General features: G+C 35.9%; 1 protein-coding gene across 1 annotated transcript in view; it reads left to right on the top strand.

Annotated features, from left to right (window-relative positions):
- GBE1 (1,4-alpha-glucan branching enzyme 1) overlaps positions 1-20,574 on the top strand; it is a 300,636-nt gene that overhangs the window by 214,860 nt on the left and 65,202 nt on the right. Inside the window, exons 11-12 of the mRNA XM_017347168.3 lie at positions 4,592-4,702; positions 8,314-8,485. Of these exons, the coding sequence (XP_017202657.2) occupies positions 4,592-4,702; positions 8,314-8,485 (283 nt within the window). The remainder of the gene's footprint in view (positions 1-4,591; positions 4,703-8,313; positions 8,486-20,574) is intronic.

Below are 20,574 nucleotides of genomic sequence, written 5' to 3'. Positions count from 1 at the left end.
AGCTGGACCCAGCCTTGCTTGTTGCTAGAGTTTGAGGAGTAAATCAGTTGATGGAAAATTAATCTCTGTCTCTCTCCCTCCCTCTTCCTCTCCCCCTCCCTCTCTCTCTCCCTCTCTCTCTCCCCCTCTAGCTCCCCCCATCTCTCCATTTCTATCACTCTCCCTTTCAAATAAGTAATCTTTAAAAATATAACTTCAGATTGTCAATTTTCTCTATTTTTTTATAAGTTGTAGATTTTTTAAAAATAATAGAATGAAGAACTAGCGTTTCTTCCCCAATGTGGATAAAACACTAGAGTATTAAAATTAAACCAAATGACTACTGTCCCAGAATGTATTTGGCATATGCTATTATCTACCCTGTGGCATAGATTAGCATGCTAGATTTCATTCATATTTTGTTCTTCAGAGCAAATTATATATCATTTTCCACTTGCATTATTTCAAAATCAGTAGATTACAAAATCATATTAATCATTTACTGAGCAAATATTTTCCTATCTAAAATGTCAACTTTGTAATATCTCTTTATTTAATCCTTAAAATAACTGAAGTGTTCATATAAAGGTAATGTTAAGTATTTAATTGTACTCATTGACTTACCTGATAATTCCACCAAATATTGATTGAGAAGATTGTATGTGTTTTTATTATATAGAAGTAATTTTAATTAAAATGTTTTCTCTTTTTTAAAAAGATTTATTTAGTTATTTGAAAGGCAGAGCTACAGTGAGACAGAAGCAGAGAGAGAAAGAGAGAGAGAGAGGGATCTTTCCATCTGCTGATTCACTCTCCAAATGGCTACAACGGCCAGAGCTGGCCTGATCCAAAGCCAAGAGCCAAGAGCTTCTTCTGGGTCTCCCACATGGATGCAGGGTCCCAAGGACTTGGAACATCTTCCTCTGCTTTCCCAGGCATATTAACAGGGAGCTGGATGGGATGTGTAGCAGCCAGGACTTGAAATGGTGCCCATTAGGGATGCTAGCACTGTAGATGGCAGCTTTACCTGCTACGCCACAGCACCTGCCTCAATTAAACTTTAATATTGAGATAAGTACAGATTCTCATACAGTTATAAGAAATAATACAGTGAAATCTGGTGTACACTTTCATCAATTTTCTCCAGTAATAACATCTCACACAGTGTAGTAAATATCACAACCAGGATAGTGATATTGATATAGTCAAGGTACCGAATACTTCTATCACAACATGATCCTTTCTTGTTGCTATTTTAGTCACAACTACTTCCTTCTTGCCTCCAATGTATTCCTTAATCATTGGCCACCAACAAGATGATCTCCATTTCCTTCCTTCCTTCCTTCCTTCCTCCCTCCCTCCCTCCCTCCCTCCCTCCCTTTCCTCCCTTTCCTTCCTTTCCTTCCTTCCTTCCTTTCCTTCCTTTCCTTCCTTCCTTCCTTTCCTTCTTTCTCTTTCTTTTTTCCTTTCTTTTTAATGATTTTTCTATTTATTTGAATGGAATGTCAGGGTTTGAGATAGGGACATAGAAGTTATCTCCATTTCAATAATTTTATTTTTTCATTTTTTATCATTCAATTTTTCATCATTTACCATTCAATTTAATATTCAATTTATTATATAAATGGCATCATGTAGTGAGTAACCTTTCTGGATTGTATTTTCTCCTAGTCAAAATCTCTGAAGATTCATCCAGATTGTTACATGTATCAATAGTACATTCTTATTAATTCTGAATAGTATCCCCTGGTATGGACATACCACAATCTGTTTAACCACTCACCCACTGAGAAAATCTGAGCTGTTTCCACATGTGGCTATTAGGAATAAAGCTTCTGTAAACATTTTTGTAAAGATTTTTATATGGCCTTGTTTTCATTACTATTGAATAAATGCCCAAGAGTATAATTATTGAGTCATAAAGAACTTCCATGGCTCATTTTTTAAGAAACTGCCAGACTGCTTTGTAAATTACATCCCCACCAGCAACATTTGAGAGACCTTGACTTTCCACAGCCTCACTAGTATTTCATGTGGTCGCTATTCTTGATTTTTGAGATTCTAATAGCCAGTGATTTTTCACTGTGGTTTTAGCTTGTATTTTCTTAGTGGCATCTGACAGTGAAGATCCTCTCCTGTCTTGTTTGCCTTCTGGGTGTAATCTTTGGTGAGATGAGTGAGATGTGTGTTCATGTGTTGTGACCATAATGGAATTGTTAGGTTACTTATTGTGGAGTTTTGAGAGTCTTGTATATTCTAGATTTAACTTCTTTGTTGGACTGTGGTTCACAAATACTTTACCTCAGTCTGTAGCTTGTCTTTTCATCCCTACATGTGGACTTTCACAGAGCTAAAAATTTTTTAGGTTCTTTTAAAAATTTTTTGATGAAGGCCAGTTATTTTTTCTTTTATTGCTCTCTCTTTGGGTTTCATGTTTTGTAACTCCTTGACTCTCCCTCTATGTTTTCTACTCTAGTTTCCATAGTTTTGCGTTTTATGTTTAAATCTATGATCCTATTTCAGCTAGCTTTTATGTGTGATATAAGATTTAGCTTGAAGTTTCTGTCCCCCACTCCACCTCTCTGGTGCCTATGAATGTCCAGATCTTATAGCGTCATTTGTTGAAAAGTTTGTTTCTCCAATGAATTGATTTTAGACCTTTGTTAACTGGCACAGCCTAGTGGCTAAACCAGTTAGGATGCCCAGATCCCATACTGGGATACCTGGGTTCACATCCCAGTGCCACTCACAGTTCCAATTTCTTGTTAATGTTGACCCTGGAAGGCAGTGATGATGGCTCAAGTAGTTATGTTTCTGCCATTCATCTAAGGGACCTGGATTAAAGTTTGTATTTTGAAGCTTCAGCCTGGCCTGGCTCCAGTCATTATAGACCTTTGAAGAGTGAGTCAGTAGATGGGAGCTCTCTGTCACTCTGCCTCTCAAAAAAAATAACAATAAAAAAATAATAATAATTTGTAACATTTGTGTAGGTCAACACCATAATTTCTTATTATTTGTATATCTGATAATTGAAAACTTACAGACTTAAAGTGATACAAATTTATGAAACTATAATTCTGTAAGTCACAAATTACAAGTAGGTCTTACTAGGCTATAATAAAATTGTTGCCAGGGCTACATTCATTCTGAAAACTCTAAAGGAGATCTTATCTCCTTACCTTTCTACCTTCTGCCTCCATCTCATGGCTCATGGCCCTTTTTCCAATTTCAAAGCCTGTAAGGTAACATCTTCAAGTTTCTCACTTATGGTGACATTCATCCTTCCTTTTCTGAAAGATCCTTATAATTAGATTGAGACCATCTTGATAATCCTGGAAAACCTTCCCATTTCAATGTCCTTAACTTCAACACACCTCTGAAGTCCTTTTGGCATGGTAAGGTAACATACGGATGGTAGGGATTAGGATGTGGATATGTGTGACTGTTATTCTGCCTGCCATAGTCTGCCCTCTGTTGCCCAAATATTCAGTCTGCAACTCAGGGACTGAATTCCTCTATGCAATCAATCAGCTAGCAAAGGAAGTTGCAAGCAGTTTGAAATTCCATTTCTGGTACTAAAATTGGCATTTGTTATCCATTGGCATGTAACAAAGAACCATAAATTTAGCCAATTAAAATGTTACCCAATTATTATCTTCAGAGGACAGCATATTCTGTTTCCACTCACACTCAAGGTGAAGTGATTACACAAAGATGTGTATGTGATAGAACAGGAATCATGGGGCCCATCTTAGAACGCTGCCTCTCACAGAAGGCATTTGACACTTCACATAGAGTTGTGAGCTCGTGTATAATGAATACGTTGAATCGAAGAGAAAGGTTGTACATCAACTTTATAGGATAAGCAGAGAAAGAATTTACAGGATGTCCAAGTATTGGGGAAAATGAAACAGAGTTTCACAGTGGTTTACTACAATGGTGAGCAACTCACAAGAAGTAGAGGGCCAGCTTTCTCAAAAAGTACAGTATGTATTTACCCATGAAAGACTAATTACTGGCCCAAGAGATGACCATGTGAGATCTTGGCAAGGTCAGTTGCCTAATAGGGTGTTAGAAAGGGAAAAAATGAAGTGGAAATCAGTGGTCTGTTAAGATGACAATTATTTTATGATGATTAGCTTTCAACTTTGAAATAATTGTTGTTTTCATTGTCATTTTTATCAATGGAACAAATCACTCTTTTGATCAGTGTTCTTCATTCAAACATAAAAATGTGACAGGTATATGTTTATCCAGAGAAAATAAAGTCATCTTGTATAATGACACTTCTGTAGGCACGAATCAAAAGATGGTATTATGGGGGTGAGAGAAGGTTGCAAAAGTCATAGAGTGTATTATTAATATATCTATGCAAAGCACAGCACGCGGGAAGCACACTTTACACTATTGTCATTTGGACATTCCCTGTAAAAACTGCAATTTCTCTAACATTTAAACAGTGATATCTTTGCTTATGTGATGGGTTATTTCTGCATGGGGAAATAATTTTGAGAGATATATATCAGTATATCTTTATACTTTTCAGAATGAAATTTAAAGTAACAAAGTTGGTGGTTTACTCAGAATTTTATTTTTTATCTTTTGCATCTAGCTGCTTAAAGAGTATAAAGATGAAGATTGGAACATGGGCAATATAGTATATACCCTCACAAACAGACGCTATCTTGAAAAGTGCATTGCTTATGCAGAGAGCCATGATCAGGTAAATTAGTATGTGTGGAAATAATTTTTTCTCGTTCTTTCTCAGTTTTGTTCCTTATCTCTGTGTTGTTACTAATGCATCTAAATAAAACAGACCTAAATGCAAACTTCTACAGTTTAATACAGTTAATATAGCAAATCCTTAAGTGTTATTTACACACACACATGTATATACAATTCAGAACTACATACACTTGAAATGCATTTTTAAATTATTTTTTAGACCTAGATATTCTAGCTTTAATCTGTAGCACTACATTTATCCTGCCAACATGTACTTAATAGATTGTACACTGTAGTTTATTTGTGTGTGTTATCTTGCATGTTTCCTTGTTTTTTTTAATATTGACTTATTTATTTTGCAAGTCAGAGCAACAAAGAGAGAGGGAAAGACAGAGAGAAAGGGAGAGACAAAAAGAGATAGGTCTTTTATCCACTGGTTCACTCCCTAAGTGGTGGCAACAGCGAGGGCTGGGCCAGGCCAAAGCCAGGAGCCAGGAAGTTCATCCTAGTCTCTCTGTGGGTGGCAGGGTACCAAGCACTGGGGCCATCTTCCAGGGCTTTTTCCTGGTCATTAGCAGAGAGCTGATTTGGAAGTGGAACAGCTGAGACTTGAATTGGCGCCCCTATTAATGCTGGCATTCCAGGTGGTGGCTTTACCTGCTACGCCACAATGCCAGTCTTGCATGTTTTCTTTTGTCACAATGAAGAATATTGGTGCTCATTGAAGGTATTTTAAGTTTCCATTTTAGATTTCATTCTAGAGGTCTTCTTTTATACCTTTGATAAGTTCCATCATTTTTCTCCTAAGTCACTGAAATCATGTACTAATTGATTATCCTGCCTCTTTCTATCAACCTATGTGAAATGGAGAAGAAGTTAATTGGAACAAAGCTGTGTTCATTCAGTTATTTATTGTCTTTGGTGCCATAATGGCAGATTTGAGTACTTAAGACAGAGAAAGTAGCCCTCAGTACCTAAAATATTTCATTGTAACTTTACAAAAATTTGCTGACCTCTTCTGAGACATGCTAAAGTTTGCATCTTTCATATAACAGCAGTTCTTTCTTTCCGGCTAAATTAATAATGTAATTGTACTACATTTGGCTAGATTGAATAAATAGTTATTAATAAACCAGTAACCAAACTAGAAAATAGTAGTACTAGTTTCAAGGACTTGGAAATTTCTCACCAAATTCACAACAATGTGAAAATTAAAATAAATTGTGCCTTTCTGTTACAAGCTCTAAGAAAATTATAGCCCATTGCAAATTCCTAGAATATTTCTATTTGAATGAATAAATAAAAGTAAATAACTAGTGGAATAAATCAATTGAAAATGAAATGATAGTTTTCTTTTATAAGTTTCTACCCGGTCTGCAGAAAAGCAAAATTTACCAAGAATTATGCACTAAAGATTAAAGTAATTTTTACCTTTTGTTAAAAATTGTCAGAAATATAGAAAATATTATGTTTCCTGATTATTTCTGAAAGAAATGTACTTTGATCCTTAGCCTGATAAGAAAATAAAGATATATTTAAATAGATTTATGAAATGAATACTAAACAGAAGTATATATCATAGTAAAAATATTTGTAGAAGTTATTTTTAAATTTTTAGATAAAGTCTTGACATTAACCATTAAATCTGTGAAATTGTCTAATTTAAAATTTTTTTAGAGGGTAACTTGAGACGCAAATAAATTCACCTTGGAACGCAAGCAAAAGTTATCAAAATAATTTTATGATAAAATTGAGAATTCTAGAAATAAACATACATACATAAAACATAATTAAACAATTGAAAGCAACTAGAAAAGAATTTTTTTTAAAGATTTGTTTTTATTTGAAAGTCAGAGTTACATAGAGAGAGAAGGAGCGGGAGAAAGAAAGAAAGAGAGAGAGAGAGAGAGAGGTCTTCCATTCACTGGTTTACTCCCCAAATGGGCGCAATGGCTGGAGCCAGGAACTTCTGGGTCTCCCACGTGAGTGCAGGGGCCCAAGGAGTTGGACCATCTCCCACTGCTTTCCCAGGCCATAGCAGAGAACTGGATTGGAAGTGGAGCAGCCTGGACTTGAACCGACACCTTTATGGGATGCCAGCACTGCAGGCAATGAGTTTACCTGTTATGCCACAATGCCAGCCCAAAGACAAATTGTTTAAGAATTAGTACTATATATGGAGCTGGTGTTGTGGCATAGTGGGTAAAGCTATTGCCTGTGACACCAGCATCCCATATCAGCGCCAGTTCAAGTCTGGCTGCTCTAATTCCAATCCAGCTCCTTGCTAATGGCCTTCGGAGAGCAGTGGAAAATGGCCCAAGTTCTTGGACCCCTGCCATCCACAGGGGAGACCTAGATGAAGCTCCTGGCTCCTGACTTCTGCCTGACCCAGCCTTTGCTGTTGTGGCCATCTGGGGAGTGAACCAGCAGATGGAAGATCTCTCTCTGTCTCTCTGTAATTCTGACTTTCAAAGTAAATAAACAAATCTTAAAAAAAAAAAAAAAAAGAATTAATACTATAGATCTTCTTGTAACAGTATTTTAGAAAACCATCTGGCATTTGGTGGTGTTAAGTTGCTGCTTTGGAGGCTTATATCCCATGTCAGAGTGCCCAGTGCCCAAGTTTGAGTCTCAACTCTGCTCCTGGTTCCAGCTTCCCATCAGAGCACATCCAGGGAAGCAGGGGGTGGGAGCCTGGAGGGAATCACCAGCTCCTGGGTTTGGGCTGCTGGTGCTGGCATTTGGGGAGGGAGGCAGTGATGAGAAGTCTCCATCTATCTGTCTCTTGCTCTGTGTCTCTCTGCTTCTCAAGTAAATAGAATACATTTAAAACTGATATAGTTGTTAGAGGATAATGGGTCTGTGGGTTAATTTCTACTGTACATTTCACTGTATGCTATTGTTCTGTTAATGATTACTAATTCCTAATAGCTGTGTTTAACCATGAATAATTCAGATAGTTAGGAGGCCTCTCTTCTGCTACTCTGAACATTTCTGAGATACTTGCCCTAATTACTGATTATTATCTTCTTAGATAAGCAAACTTAAAAGAAACTGAATTCAGATTAAATGACAAATGCAATCACAAAACAAATATACATTTAAAAAATACTCGACCTGTTTCCTCTGCTGAGTGTGAGGATGAACTAACTGTAGCATACTTATGTGCTTCTGATATTACCTCATAAATGTACATTTCTCATGGATTGTTTAGAAACTCCCCTGTTCTTTCAAAACAACTGAATCATGGAATACAAACTGTTTTAAAAACCTCTTTAGTATTCTCAACATCAGAATAAATGTTTATTTAAGAAAATTTGAATCATCAGCTCAAATATAGCAAATATTTAGGCACTTTACCAAAAATTTTTCATCAAACTCTTCAAAAATAAAAATTAGTCATGAAAACAAAGTGTTGTCTCAAATCTATTTTATAAACTCACCTTCAGCATAGAAAATAGCCATTGGAAAATATATAAAAATAAAACTAACCAATATATTTCTCCTACATTGCTTAGCATCCAGTATAAGCATTTGCTATTCAAGTGTAAATCACAACTGTTTAGTACCCATTGTTTTCATTTATCTCAGTGATTTTTATTTCTTTAGGCACTGGTTGGTGACAAGTCACTAGCATTTTGGCTGATGGATGCTGAAATGTACACAAACATGAGTGTTCTGGCTCCTTTTACTCCAGTTATTGATCGTGGAATACAGCTTCATAAAATGATTCGGCTCATTACTCATACGCTTGGTGGAGAGGGCTATCTCAATTTCATGGGTAAGTGTGAATTAAACATTATCCAATCTGTGTTTTAACTAGAGTGTATATGACTTAGATCACTTAGCATGTTTTGGCTTGAATTTTCTGGTTTAAAATACAGATCATGACTTTATTTTTTTAATGTAGCATTATGTGTGAATTGCACAAACAAAAACTATTTTAACATTGTTATGTTAAGAATTTGAAAAGTACAGTATATTATTGTATATTGCTGTTAACATATGGGCTGAGCTATTTTTAAAACCATGAATTATTAATATCCTTTATGTTGTCTGAATTTCTTTCATTATTTTAGCATTTGCCTACTAAACATTGTCATGTTACATTGTCATGTAACAACATATTCAGATAATATTATTGATTTTTACTAAGGCAGTTGTGTACTCGTGTACTTTTTAATCATAAATGTGAAAACCAAAGCTCAGGGATGCTGTGCTCAGCAAAAAAGAAAATATTTTTAAAAACCAAAAACTTATGAAACCTTGAAGATCATTGTTTTCAGAATATTAAATGATAAAATGTAGAAACTAATATAATTTTTCTGTTCCATTTGGCCACATAAACATTTGAGCATTTGAATCTTAGATGTTACAAGCTTTTAAGCTAGAGAGAAAAAAAATGACAGGAAAATGACTACAGGAAACTGACTTATTTTTCTACAATAATGACTTCAGAGCTTTAGGTTCATTTGTTTCTATTTTTAAAGGATTTATTCATTTATTTGAAAGGCAGTGTGACACAAACCTAGGAAGAGACAGAAAGAAAGAGATCTTCCTTCCATTGGTTCACTCTTAAATTCCCCAACAGAAAAAGCTAACCTAGGCTGAAGCCAGGAGCCCATAATTCCATCTGTGTCTCCCACATGGATGGCAGGAACCCACGTAGTTGGACCATCATCTTCTACCTTCCAGTTATAGTAGCAAACAGCTGGATCAGAAGCAGGGTAACTAGAACCTAAACCAGGAACTTCGATATACAATACAGAAGTCCCAAGCAGTGGCTTAACCTTGTGCACTGTTAAAACCTGCCTCTAATTCATTTCTTTCCACAAGTGTTTATAAAGTTTCAGACTGGAATTTTAAAACTCTGTATTTGCTAACTCGAGGTTAAGAAGACAAGTCCAAGGAAGAATACACAGATTTTTACCTATATTACCTAAACCTTTGGTATATTCTTTTCTTCTCTTAGTCACCAAAATTTGTTAACATTCTTAGTTTGCCAGAAAGTGATCCCCTGTCCTGTGAGGCTACATGCACTGGTCAGCCAGGCAGGTACCAGGCCAGGTTTCCTGGGTGGACTTCGAAGTCATTAGGTCCAAAAGCAGAGCTTCCTTAATTTCTTAAAAGCAACTGGTTCTCCATGATTCAATAAGCATCGTTCTCCACGACAGCCCAACCTATAAGGTCTTGGTTGCAGCGAATTTGTTCAACTATATCCTGATGAAAAAGTGGAGTCTGTGAACCTATGTTAATAACTGTGTCATCCTGTAGAGTAAGGAGAACTGGGTAGTTAGTGGGAGACTTAAAATGTTTTATTTCATTTTCAGAAAACAGTTTATTAAGTTGTTTTTTTCTATAGAAAAGAATTCTTAACAGTTCTGGAAACTGAAACTTTTTTTTTCAATGAACCAGACTAAAATAGACATCTGAGTTCATGCAGTCAGCCCTGTGTGGTTAGCTAACTCTTAAAATCCACTGCTTCTGAAAATCTAGAAACCTTGTTTCAGTCTGTAGCTTTAGTTTGGAAGTTGCATAAGAAGTGTAGGCTCAGAAGCCACTCCCAAGAGACTAGAGTGTCAGTCATTGGAGGTATCTTACAGAATCCCCGTCGTTAGACTCTGCATGGAAGACTTTATAAAGTCTGGCATGTGGCACATTGTGCAGTCCCTGGATAGCATCAGAGTAAAAAGCACTTGGCCAACACTAATTTAAAATAGATCACTTTCACATAAGAGTTCATAATCTGAATTATTTTCTGAGTCCTACTCAGTGTTTTCTCGGGGGTAGAGCACTTACTAGTGAGCTGGGGCACTGAAAAATCTCCAGTAACTTCATCAGCTTTCTGAAATATTTGTGTTAATGTTTAACAAGCAAGCTAAGCACCTATAGCTTTGTATAAGGTCTGTAAGTTGACCATATTTATATTGACAAATAGAAGTTTGACGTCACTTGTGATAGGGCTGAGAGATCTTTTTCAATTTTAAACCTTTTTCCTTGAGACAAATGTATTCTAACTAATTCTAATGTAACACCCATTTTCTTTTATTACTTCTCTCTCTCAGCATCTTACCTAAATTCATCATTTTTATAACCTTGGAATCAGTAATCTCCTAATGTTTCTATAATTTCTGATTGTTGGTATTGCTTTATGAAATTTTATATTTCTGCATAAGCTGTCTTGACTTTAAACATCTTTTCCCCCAGTGTCTTATCTTGTCTCTGTCCTGCTTGAAAGCGTTCAGTACCTGCCTTGGCCTCCAGCTGACCTGTCAGCCTCTCAGGAAGGGTCTCCTGTGGGTCCCCCTCTTGATCTCTCTGCTCCAGTCAAGTGAGCTCCTTTCAGTTCACTGAGTGCACCAGCCTCCTTCCTCTCTGCACTTTGCACCTTTGACCATTGCCTGCCTGGAATCATCCCACTCAAATACTCCCACTACCCCACCCAACCCCACCCTGCCCCCTACCTGACCAGATCCTTCAAGTCTCCTTTCTTAAAGCCTCAGATGATGCTAGTTCATCTCGTGCATTTATGTAACACCCTTTCCTTTCCTTTTATAGAATTTAACAAGATTACATTTTAAAAAACTATAAAACACATGCAATGCCCTTGATTAATATTTAGTAAAAATAGTGCTCATCTATATCTTTTAATTTTTTTTAAATTTATCATTATCTGAAAGGCAGAGAAGGCCAGCACCATGGCTCACTAGGCTAATCCTCTGCTTGTGGTGCCGGCACTCCATGTTCTAGTCCCGGTTGGGGCACTGGGTTCTGTCCCTGTTGCTCCTCTTCCAGTCCAGCTCTCTGCTGTGGCCCGGGGGGTGCAGTGGAGGATGGCCCAAGTGCTTGGGCCCTGCACCCCATGGAGACCAGGAGGAAGCACTTGGCTCCTGGCTTCGGATCGGCGCAGCGCACCTGACGTAGCAGGCATTTAGTGGGTGAACCAATGGAAGAAAGACCTTTCTCCCTGTCTTTCTCTCTCTCACTAACTCTGCCTGTCAAAAAAAAAAAAAAAAAATGCAAGACAGACAGAAAGAGATCTTTCAACTATTCCCTCATTCTCCAAATGCCCACAACAACTGAGGCTAGGAAAGATCAAAGCCAAGACCTGAAATGCCATCCAGATCTCCCATGGTGGGTGGCAGCAACCAACTTTTTTTTTTTTTTTAAAGATTTATGTATTTACTTGAAAGAGTTACAGAGAGAAGGAGAGGCAGAGAGTGAGAAAGGTCTTCCATCTATTGGTTCACTCCCCAATTGTGCCAATCCAAAGCCAGGAGCCAGGGGGTTCTTCCCGGTCTCCTACACAGATGGGCCATCTTTCACTGCTTTCCCAGGCCATAACAAGAGCAGCAACCAACTCTTAAGCCATCACATGCTGCCTCCCAGGGTCTGTAATAGCAGGAAGCAGGGATTGGAAACAGAGCTAGGACTGGAACCCAGACACTGCAGTAAGGGATGCAAGCACTCCAGGCAGTATCCTAAACATTAAGCTAAAACCACACCCAGACATATGTATTTTTTTTCACTTTTAGCCAACTTCACTAATTAGCACTGTATCTAATTGCAGGGGTTGGGAACCATTTTTTTGCCAAGGGTCATAACTGTAACATCATTTGCGAACCATACAAAATTATCTAATTAAAAATTAACCTCCTATAGATTTATTGAATTTCAAGTCCCGCCTGCATTAGTCTTGGCAGGGTCAAATGAAATGATTTTGCAGGCATTATACGACCCATGTGATGAATGTTCCCCACCCCTGATTATACATCACAGAGTTCCCGTAATTTTCTTAAATGAATGTTAAAAATGTAAACATATGTATAGAAAGATATTAAATATATCAAGATATATAAAAGGATATCAAATATATATTTTACATATATAGAGATAATCACTTTGTTATATTTTTAATGTTCATTAGCTGCAATCAATTGCAGTTAAAAGCAAAGTAAATTTTTCAAATGGCATTTAAGAAATTAATATTTAAAAAGAGTAATTTAAAAAATTCTTTAAGACTGAGGCCAGCCTGGTTGTTTATTCATGTTTTAGGCATTTTAAACTTATTATCTTTACAGAATTTTTTATATCCCTCTGATAGAGAATGAGTTTGAAAGAAAAAAGTTAAGAAATAAGAAAATAACATGTTTATAGTATTTTATTAAAACATTTACATGAATTTGTGCATCAGACATTCATTTATGTTTGTTTAGTGGTAAAGTAGAGTTGTGCCTGCCTCATGGGTTCATTTTGAGGGGAACATGATTAACTACATAAATAAAACACAGAATAGTTCCAGGCATGTAGCTCATAGTTAATTTTCACTGATATTTACTATTATGGAGCGAGCATTGTAGTGTAATTGGTTAAGTTGCTGCCTACAATGCCAGCATCCATTATGGACACTGGTTTGAGTTGCTCCACTTCCAGTGCAGCTCCCTAGTATTGTGCCTAGGAAAACATCAGATGATGACCCTGTACAGTTCCTGGACCCTGTACCCACATGGGAGACCCATATGAAGCTACTGGCTCCTGACTTCAGACTGGCCTAACCCTGGCATGGCAGTAATTTGGGGAGTGAATCAGGAGTTGGGTGATCTCTTTGTTCTCCCTTTCTGTCTGTAACTCTGTCTTTCAAATAAATAAAATAAATATTTTTAAAAAGAAATTAACTATACAGTTTTTAGTATTACCACTTTTTCCATTAAACATATAGGTCCTGAATATTGTTGTTCTAATTCCATCAAAGTTTTTCTTTAAAATCTTGTCTGCCAGAATGTTGTTTGATATCAAAATTTATTTAAAATACGTAATTTATTCTGTGATAAGCCATCTGTAAATGTAGCAATTCTTTTTATAGTTTTTTATTTTATTTTTTTATTTATATAAAGTGATCAGATTTCATGTGTTTTGTATATAAATTTAGGAATGTAATGATATTTACCACTCTACCCTCCGGCCCACTCTCAATCCTACCCTGCTTTCTCCTTCCTTCTTTATTATTTCTTTTAATTTTTACAATGACATACTTTCAGTGAATTTTATAATCATAAGATTAACCCTCCACTAAGTAAAGAATTCAACAACTAGTAAGAAGGAAAAAAACACTGTTCTTCAACAGTAGAGCCAAGGGCTTTAAAAAAATAATCAAATCTCAAAATGTCAATTTTGCTAATATCCATTACATTTTTTTGTACTCTATTAGTTACCACATATCAAGGAAAACATACGGTGTTCAACTTTTTGGGATTCACTTATTTCAATAAGTGTAATGGTTTCCAGTTACATACATTTTGATGCAAAACACAGAATTTTTTTTTTTACCACTGAATAGTATTCTATAGTGTACATTTACCACATTTTCTTTATCCAGTCATTGATTAATGGGCATATAGGTCGATTCTATATCTTAGCTATTATGAATTGAGCTGTGATGAACATGGAGATACAAATAACTATTTCATGTGCTGATTTCATTTCCTTTGGGTAAATTCTTAGAGGAGTGGGATTGTTGGATCATATATGGTAGATCTGTTTTCAAATTTCTGTTTTTCACAGTGGCTATACCAGTTTATATTCCCACCAACAGTGGATTAGTGTACATTTTTCCCCACATCCTCACCAGCGTTTGTTATTTGTTGTTTTATATATGAGAGCCATTCTAACCATAGTGATGTTAACCTCATTTTGGTTTTGATTTCCATATTACTAATGGTTTGTGATCCTGAGCATTTTTTCATGTGTCTATTCACCATTTGAACTTCTTCTTTTGAAAAATATCTGTTCAAGTCTTTTGCTCATTTCTTAATTGGGTTGTTTGTTTTGTGGTTGTTGAGTTTCTTGAGTTTTTTATCAGTTCTGGATAGTAATCTTTTATAAGTTGCACAGTTTGTAAATATTTCCACCCATTCTGTGAATTGCCTCTTAATTTTGTTGAGTGTTTCATTTGCAGAACAGAAGCTTGTTAACATAATGCAATCCCATTTGTCTATTTTTACTTTAATTGTCTATGCTTTTGGGTTCTTTTCCAAGAAGTTCTAGCCTATTCCAATGTCTTAACAGAGTTTCCCTAATGTTCTCCTCTAGTAATTAGATGGTATCAGTGTAAGGCCACCACAAAACACACCAAACACCAGAGTAAGGGAAAGGGTTTACTGGAGGAAACCCAACAGTTCAGAGGAAAAGGATGAAGAAGGACAAAGAGAAAGAGGAGAGCATAAGAGAGATCAGGAGACAGAGAAAGATAGAGAGATCAGGAGACAAGAGAGAGCGCCACATGTTCAGGAACAGGTCCTTTAAAAAAAAAAAAAAACCCTTTTATTTAATAAATATGAATTTTGAAAGTACAACTTTTGGATTATAGCGGCTCTTCCCCCCCCAACCTCCCTCCCACCCACAACCCCACTCATCTCCCACTCCTTCTCCCATCTCATTCTTTATCAAGATTCATTTTCAATTATCTTTGTATACAGAAGATCGACTTGGTATATATAAGATTTCAACAGGTTGCACTCACAGAGGTACACAAAATATAAAGCACTGTTTGAGTAGTAGTTTTATCATTAATTTGCATAGTACAATACATTAAGAACAGAGATCCTACATGAGGAGCAAGTGCACAGTGACTCCTATTGTTGATTTAACAATTGACACTCTTATTAATGATGTCAGTAATCACCCAAGGCTCTTGTCATGAGCTGCCAAGGGTATGGAAGCCTCTTGATTTCAGAAACTCTGACCTTATTTAGTCAAGGCCATAATCAAAATGGAAATTCTCTCCTCCCTTCAGAGAAAGGTACCTCCTTCTTTGATGGCCTGTTCTTTCCACTGGAATCTCACTCACAGAGATCTTTCATTTAGGTGTTGTTGTTGTTGTTGTTGTTGTTGTTTTTTTTTTTTTTTTTTTGCCAGTATCTTGGCTTTCCATGCCCGAGAAACTCTCATGGGCTTTTTAGCCAGGTCCCAATGCCTTAAGGACTGATTCTGAGTGCTGTTTAGGACATCTGCCATTCTATGAGACTGCTGTGTATCCTGCTTCCCATGTTGGATCATTCTCTCCTTCTTAATTCTATCAGTTCTTATTAGCAGACACTAGTCTTGTTTATGTGATCCCTTTGACACTTAATCCGATCATTATGATCAATTATGAACTAAAACTGATCACTTTGACTAGTGAGATGGCCTTGGAGCATGCCACCTTGATGAGATTGATTTGGAATCCCCTGGCATGTGTCTAGCTCTACCATTAGGGGTAAGTCTGATTGAGCATGTCGTTTTAAAACAGGCAGGGAAGTAGGAGCAGCAAATCCCATTAGGATGGGGGTGGGGCTGACACTAGTGGTTGGACCATGTGGCCACCTGGCTTCCAGCAATGGCGGTGGGGGCTAGAGCCTAGGATGGTGTCAGAGTGTAGATCACGCCATGGATCAGACTGCACTATTTTACTAACAATCAGGTCATAGATTTAGATTCTTGATCCATTTAGAGTTGATTTTGTTTAAGGAGTAAAGTAAGGATCTTGTTTCATACTTCTGCACATAGAGATCCAATTTTCCCAGCACCATTTGTTGAAGAGACTGTCCTTTCTCCAGGAATTGATTTTAGTTTGTTTGTCAAAAGTTAGTTGTTTGTAGATGCTTGCATTATTTTCTGGGATCTCTAGTCTGTTCCATTGGTCTGTATGTCTGTTTTTGTTCTAGCACTAGGTTGTTTTGATTATAACTGCCTGTAGTATGCATTAACTACACTTATTTTAATTAAATGGATGCTTTAAATTCAAAAGAATTCTTTAAAAAGAGCTGAAATTATTTCATTCATTTTTAAATATAGCTTTTAGGGTTGGACATATTTGGTACAGCAGTTAATAGTCCATTGGCATACCTGCATCCCATACCGTAATGTCTGGGTACCATGCTTCTGACCCAACTCCCTGTTAATATGCATCTTGGGAAGCATCAGATGATGGCTCATATGTTTTTGCCCTGCCACTCATATTGGGAACCTGGAATGGGTTCTACACTCTTAATTTTAGTCTTGCAGAGCCCTAACTGTTGATGGAATTTGGCAGTGAAGCAGTAGATGAAGATTTCGCTCCGTTTATCTTCTCCCAGTCATACGTGTTCTTACATTCAAATAAAATGAGAATAAATTTTAAAATTTGAAGAAAAAATATATATGCAAACATTTCAAAATATAAATCAACCATAAAATAAATATATTAAGCACATATCATGGCTGACTTAACATATTGACATAAAATAGAATTGTATTTTTAAGGATAATTTAAACAAAATAAAGAAAATGTAATCACAATTTTGAAAATGAAGTGATTTTCACAGGAATTTCAATGAAAAATTACATAAAACTGTCAACATTCAATCCCAATGGGCTTTTGGAAGACATTTTCTTTTTTTTTTTTTTTTTTTTTTTTTGACAGAGTGGACAGTAAGAGAGAGAGACAGAGAGAAAGGTCTTCCTTTTGCCTTTGGTTTACCCTCCAATGGCCGCCACTGCGGGCGCTCTGCGGCTGGCACACCACACTGATCAGAAGCCAGGAGCCAGGTGCTTCTCCTGGTCTCCCATGGGGTGCAGGGCCCAAGCACTTGGGCCATCCTCCACTCCTCCACTGCACTCCTGGGCCACAGCAGAGAGTTGGCCTGGAAGAGGGACAACCGGGACAGAATCCAGTGTCCCAACCGGGACTAGAACCCGGTGTGCCGGCGCCGCAAGGCAGAGAATTAGCCTATTGAGCCGCGGTGCCGGCCTGGAAGACATTTTCTAATTTTTAAGAAAGTTTTGTAATTCTATATTAGATTGACCAATAATAAGAAAATTATAATTGGTCGTTAACTCCAAATATTTTCTTTCTTTTCAAGAAATCAACTCTCCTACCTAATAACATTAAGCTTTTAAAAATTTGCTTGATGTTTATAGGCATTGTAATCTTTTTATCATCAACTTGCTAACAGTTTTGTTTCAGTTGAAATTGTTTGTTTTACTTTATCTTCTTTAGTTTCATCATGCATAGGTAGAAATTCAAAGACAGTGTTACCTGAGTTACTTTCAGTATTGTCACGTTGATATTTCACTTATTCAGAAAACGTTTGAACTAAATTTATACTTATAACATTAGGCATTGCTTCTCAGTTGTCATTTTCTTCCTCCTTTTGGGGATTATAGTATTACAAAGAGCACTTTTTAAATGAGTCCACTTTCAATTGATTTGAAATTTTAATGCCTTATATAACTCTCAAGGTACATCTCAAAACATAAATGATTCAAAATTCTTATTTTAAAATATACTGAACTAGCAGAATTAATTCAACAAAAATAGCAACATTTCACTTCTATAATATGGTAAGCACAGTAATCCAGAAAACTGAAAACTCAGGTTGTCATCATAAAACATGCATTCCCTATCATATCAGATGCTAATACACAATTGAAATATCAGAAGAGATACAGAAACAGCTGAACTATTTCATTGCTTCAAATTAAACTCATTATTTCTATGTCCAATCTAGTCTCTCTTCAGTGAAAAAAAAAGTAAAAAAGAAATACAGGAAATAAAAAGCTTACAAGGAATAACCTGAGAAGTGATGCAAGAGTCTGTGATTTTACTCCTATCCACTCACCTTGAATTTATGTCTTTTTTTCCCTCCATTTATGTTCATTTAAGAGTAATTTATTGCTTCTCTGGTTTAAGATTACTTTAGTTCCAAGATGTGTACTGCCTTGTCTTTAAAATTCTCAACCCTACTATAAAAGGTAATTGTGTTATCTTTATCTACGAGAGCACAGAAGAAGGTCAAAATGGAGTTGCATTTTCATTTTCCAGCATGTATTGACAAGTTTACAAATTGAGTTATTTTTATGGTTTTTACAGGCTCTTTAGAATTCTTTTATTTTAATTGAATTCAAAGAATTGAGAACTAGTTCTGTTCCAGTTAAAAGTTTAAACATAATGTCATTTTGAGATTTGATTATTGTTTATATAGCCCCTGTCTATACTCCTGAGAAACAGTGCTTTTTCTACCTACTCTTTGTTGAATTCTTTATTTAGTAGAGGGTTAAACTTGTGATCATGAAGTGAACTGAAAACATGTCATTATAAAATTTAAAGAAAAATAAGAAAAGGAGGAAGAGGGAAGGTAGAGTAGAAAGTATTATGTTAGTAAAACTATATATGAAAAATATAAAATTTGTTCCCTTTATACAAATAAAATTAAGTGCTTAAAAAACATAATGACATCTTGTGTAGACATGATTAGGACACTTTTTGGTAATACATCTGACAATTTATGCAACTTTGTTATGTATGTAGCCTATCGTGGTTTTGTCATCTTTTCACTTTTCATATTTGAGAATATATTATATGCTTGGAAATTAATTTATTGTGGCAATAGACCTATGATTGTAGACAGTCTTGGCCTGGGAGTCAGCAATAAGTTCAAGATACTTTGAACAAACTAAATAAATTCTCCATGTGACAGATTTCTGTAAAAAGAGAGTCAATTATGTATTTTAAATTTGTCTTCCTAATTTAACACTTTGTTGCCCAGGTTAATTAGAATTTATTATTAAAAGAGAATCACCAAGTAGCACAGATATATTAGCCCAAAAACTAATATTGTTTGTGACTTCACAAAAAATTTAGGAAGCAAAGAAAAAATATTATTTTCTTTATAAAAAATGGCATTTTGAAGCAGATTTTCAGTTAAGCTTTTGTTAAGTTTGTATATTTGAATGACAGAATTCCTCTTGCTCTCATAACTGTGACCATACCTTCTAGTTTTCTTCATTTACACTTGTCCATGTTCTAACTGGGCACAAAGATGGTCAGAACAAAGAGTGTATTATTCACTGCCTCATGATGCCTGGTAAGGCTATGTGATTATTTTGGCTAGTGGGATGTTACTGATAGTGGTTTATATGCAACTTGTGCATCATGCTGTGAAATGACAGGGCCATGATCATCTTTGCCCCTTCCCTCATTTCGTCTTGCCTGCTGGCTAGAATACCATATGACAAGGCAAGGCATGACCGCAAGCTGGGAAAGATATTAGTGGCCTTTGAACATTGCTACTTACTATGATTTAGATATGTTTCAATGGGAAGTCCCAACTTACATATCCCATAATCTGTTTCTCCTAGTTTTGAAGCCAACATAAAATTTAATCTCCTGTTATCTTTATTTAAATTATAAAATGATTTCATCATTCTTTTTGCATGCTAATGTCAGTAATAACTGTTTATAACAAAAATTAGTTTCAAAATTATATTTGAAAATTCGGGAAAAATTTAAATTTTTTACTAATATAATTATTATGTTCCATAAACCATTATATGACTAGCAAAATGAGCTAAGATTGTGTATTAGATATAGCTCTTTTCTAGTATCAATTATGTAGTTACTTTGGTATTCATTTTAAGATCTTTATTATCCACTTAAATATGTGTATACATTTTGAGAGGGGGTAGAATAGGTGTAATGTTTTCGACATTTAAGTATGTTACAGTTCCTCCCAGATAGCTCACAACCTGTGTATGAATTTTATCTCTCACCATTTATAAATGTCTGTATATTTGGATGCATACATTTCTCTTCATATATACATATATGCAAATACTCATACACATGTACACATTCATATACTTACACAAAGACACAAACAATGACCTTAAAGTCTTTTTCACCTCAAGCAAATTTTAAGAATAGTTTTGAGAACTTTCAGAATCCTAGCTTTCATTTCCTCATTCTTTAATTCAGACAGTTTCTAGATACATCTTCAGTGACTGAATGGTCTCAGGGGCTGTGCTAAATGTATGTGATGAAAAGTGGAAAGGATGGATGTAGTCTCTACACTC

Source organism: Oryctolagus cuniculus, chromosome 4 (assembly GCF_964237555.1).
Source record: "Oryctolagus cuniculus chromosome 4, mOryCun1.1, whole genome shotgun sequence".
Taxonomy (NCBI): Eukaryota; Metazoa; Chordata; class Mammalia; order Lagomorpha; family Leporidae; genus Oryctolagus; species Oryctolagus cuniculus.
This window is presented reverse-complemented; position numbering and strand designations above follow the sequence as displayed.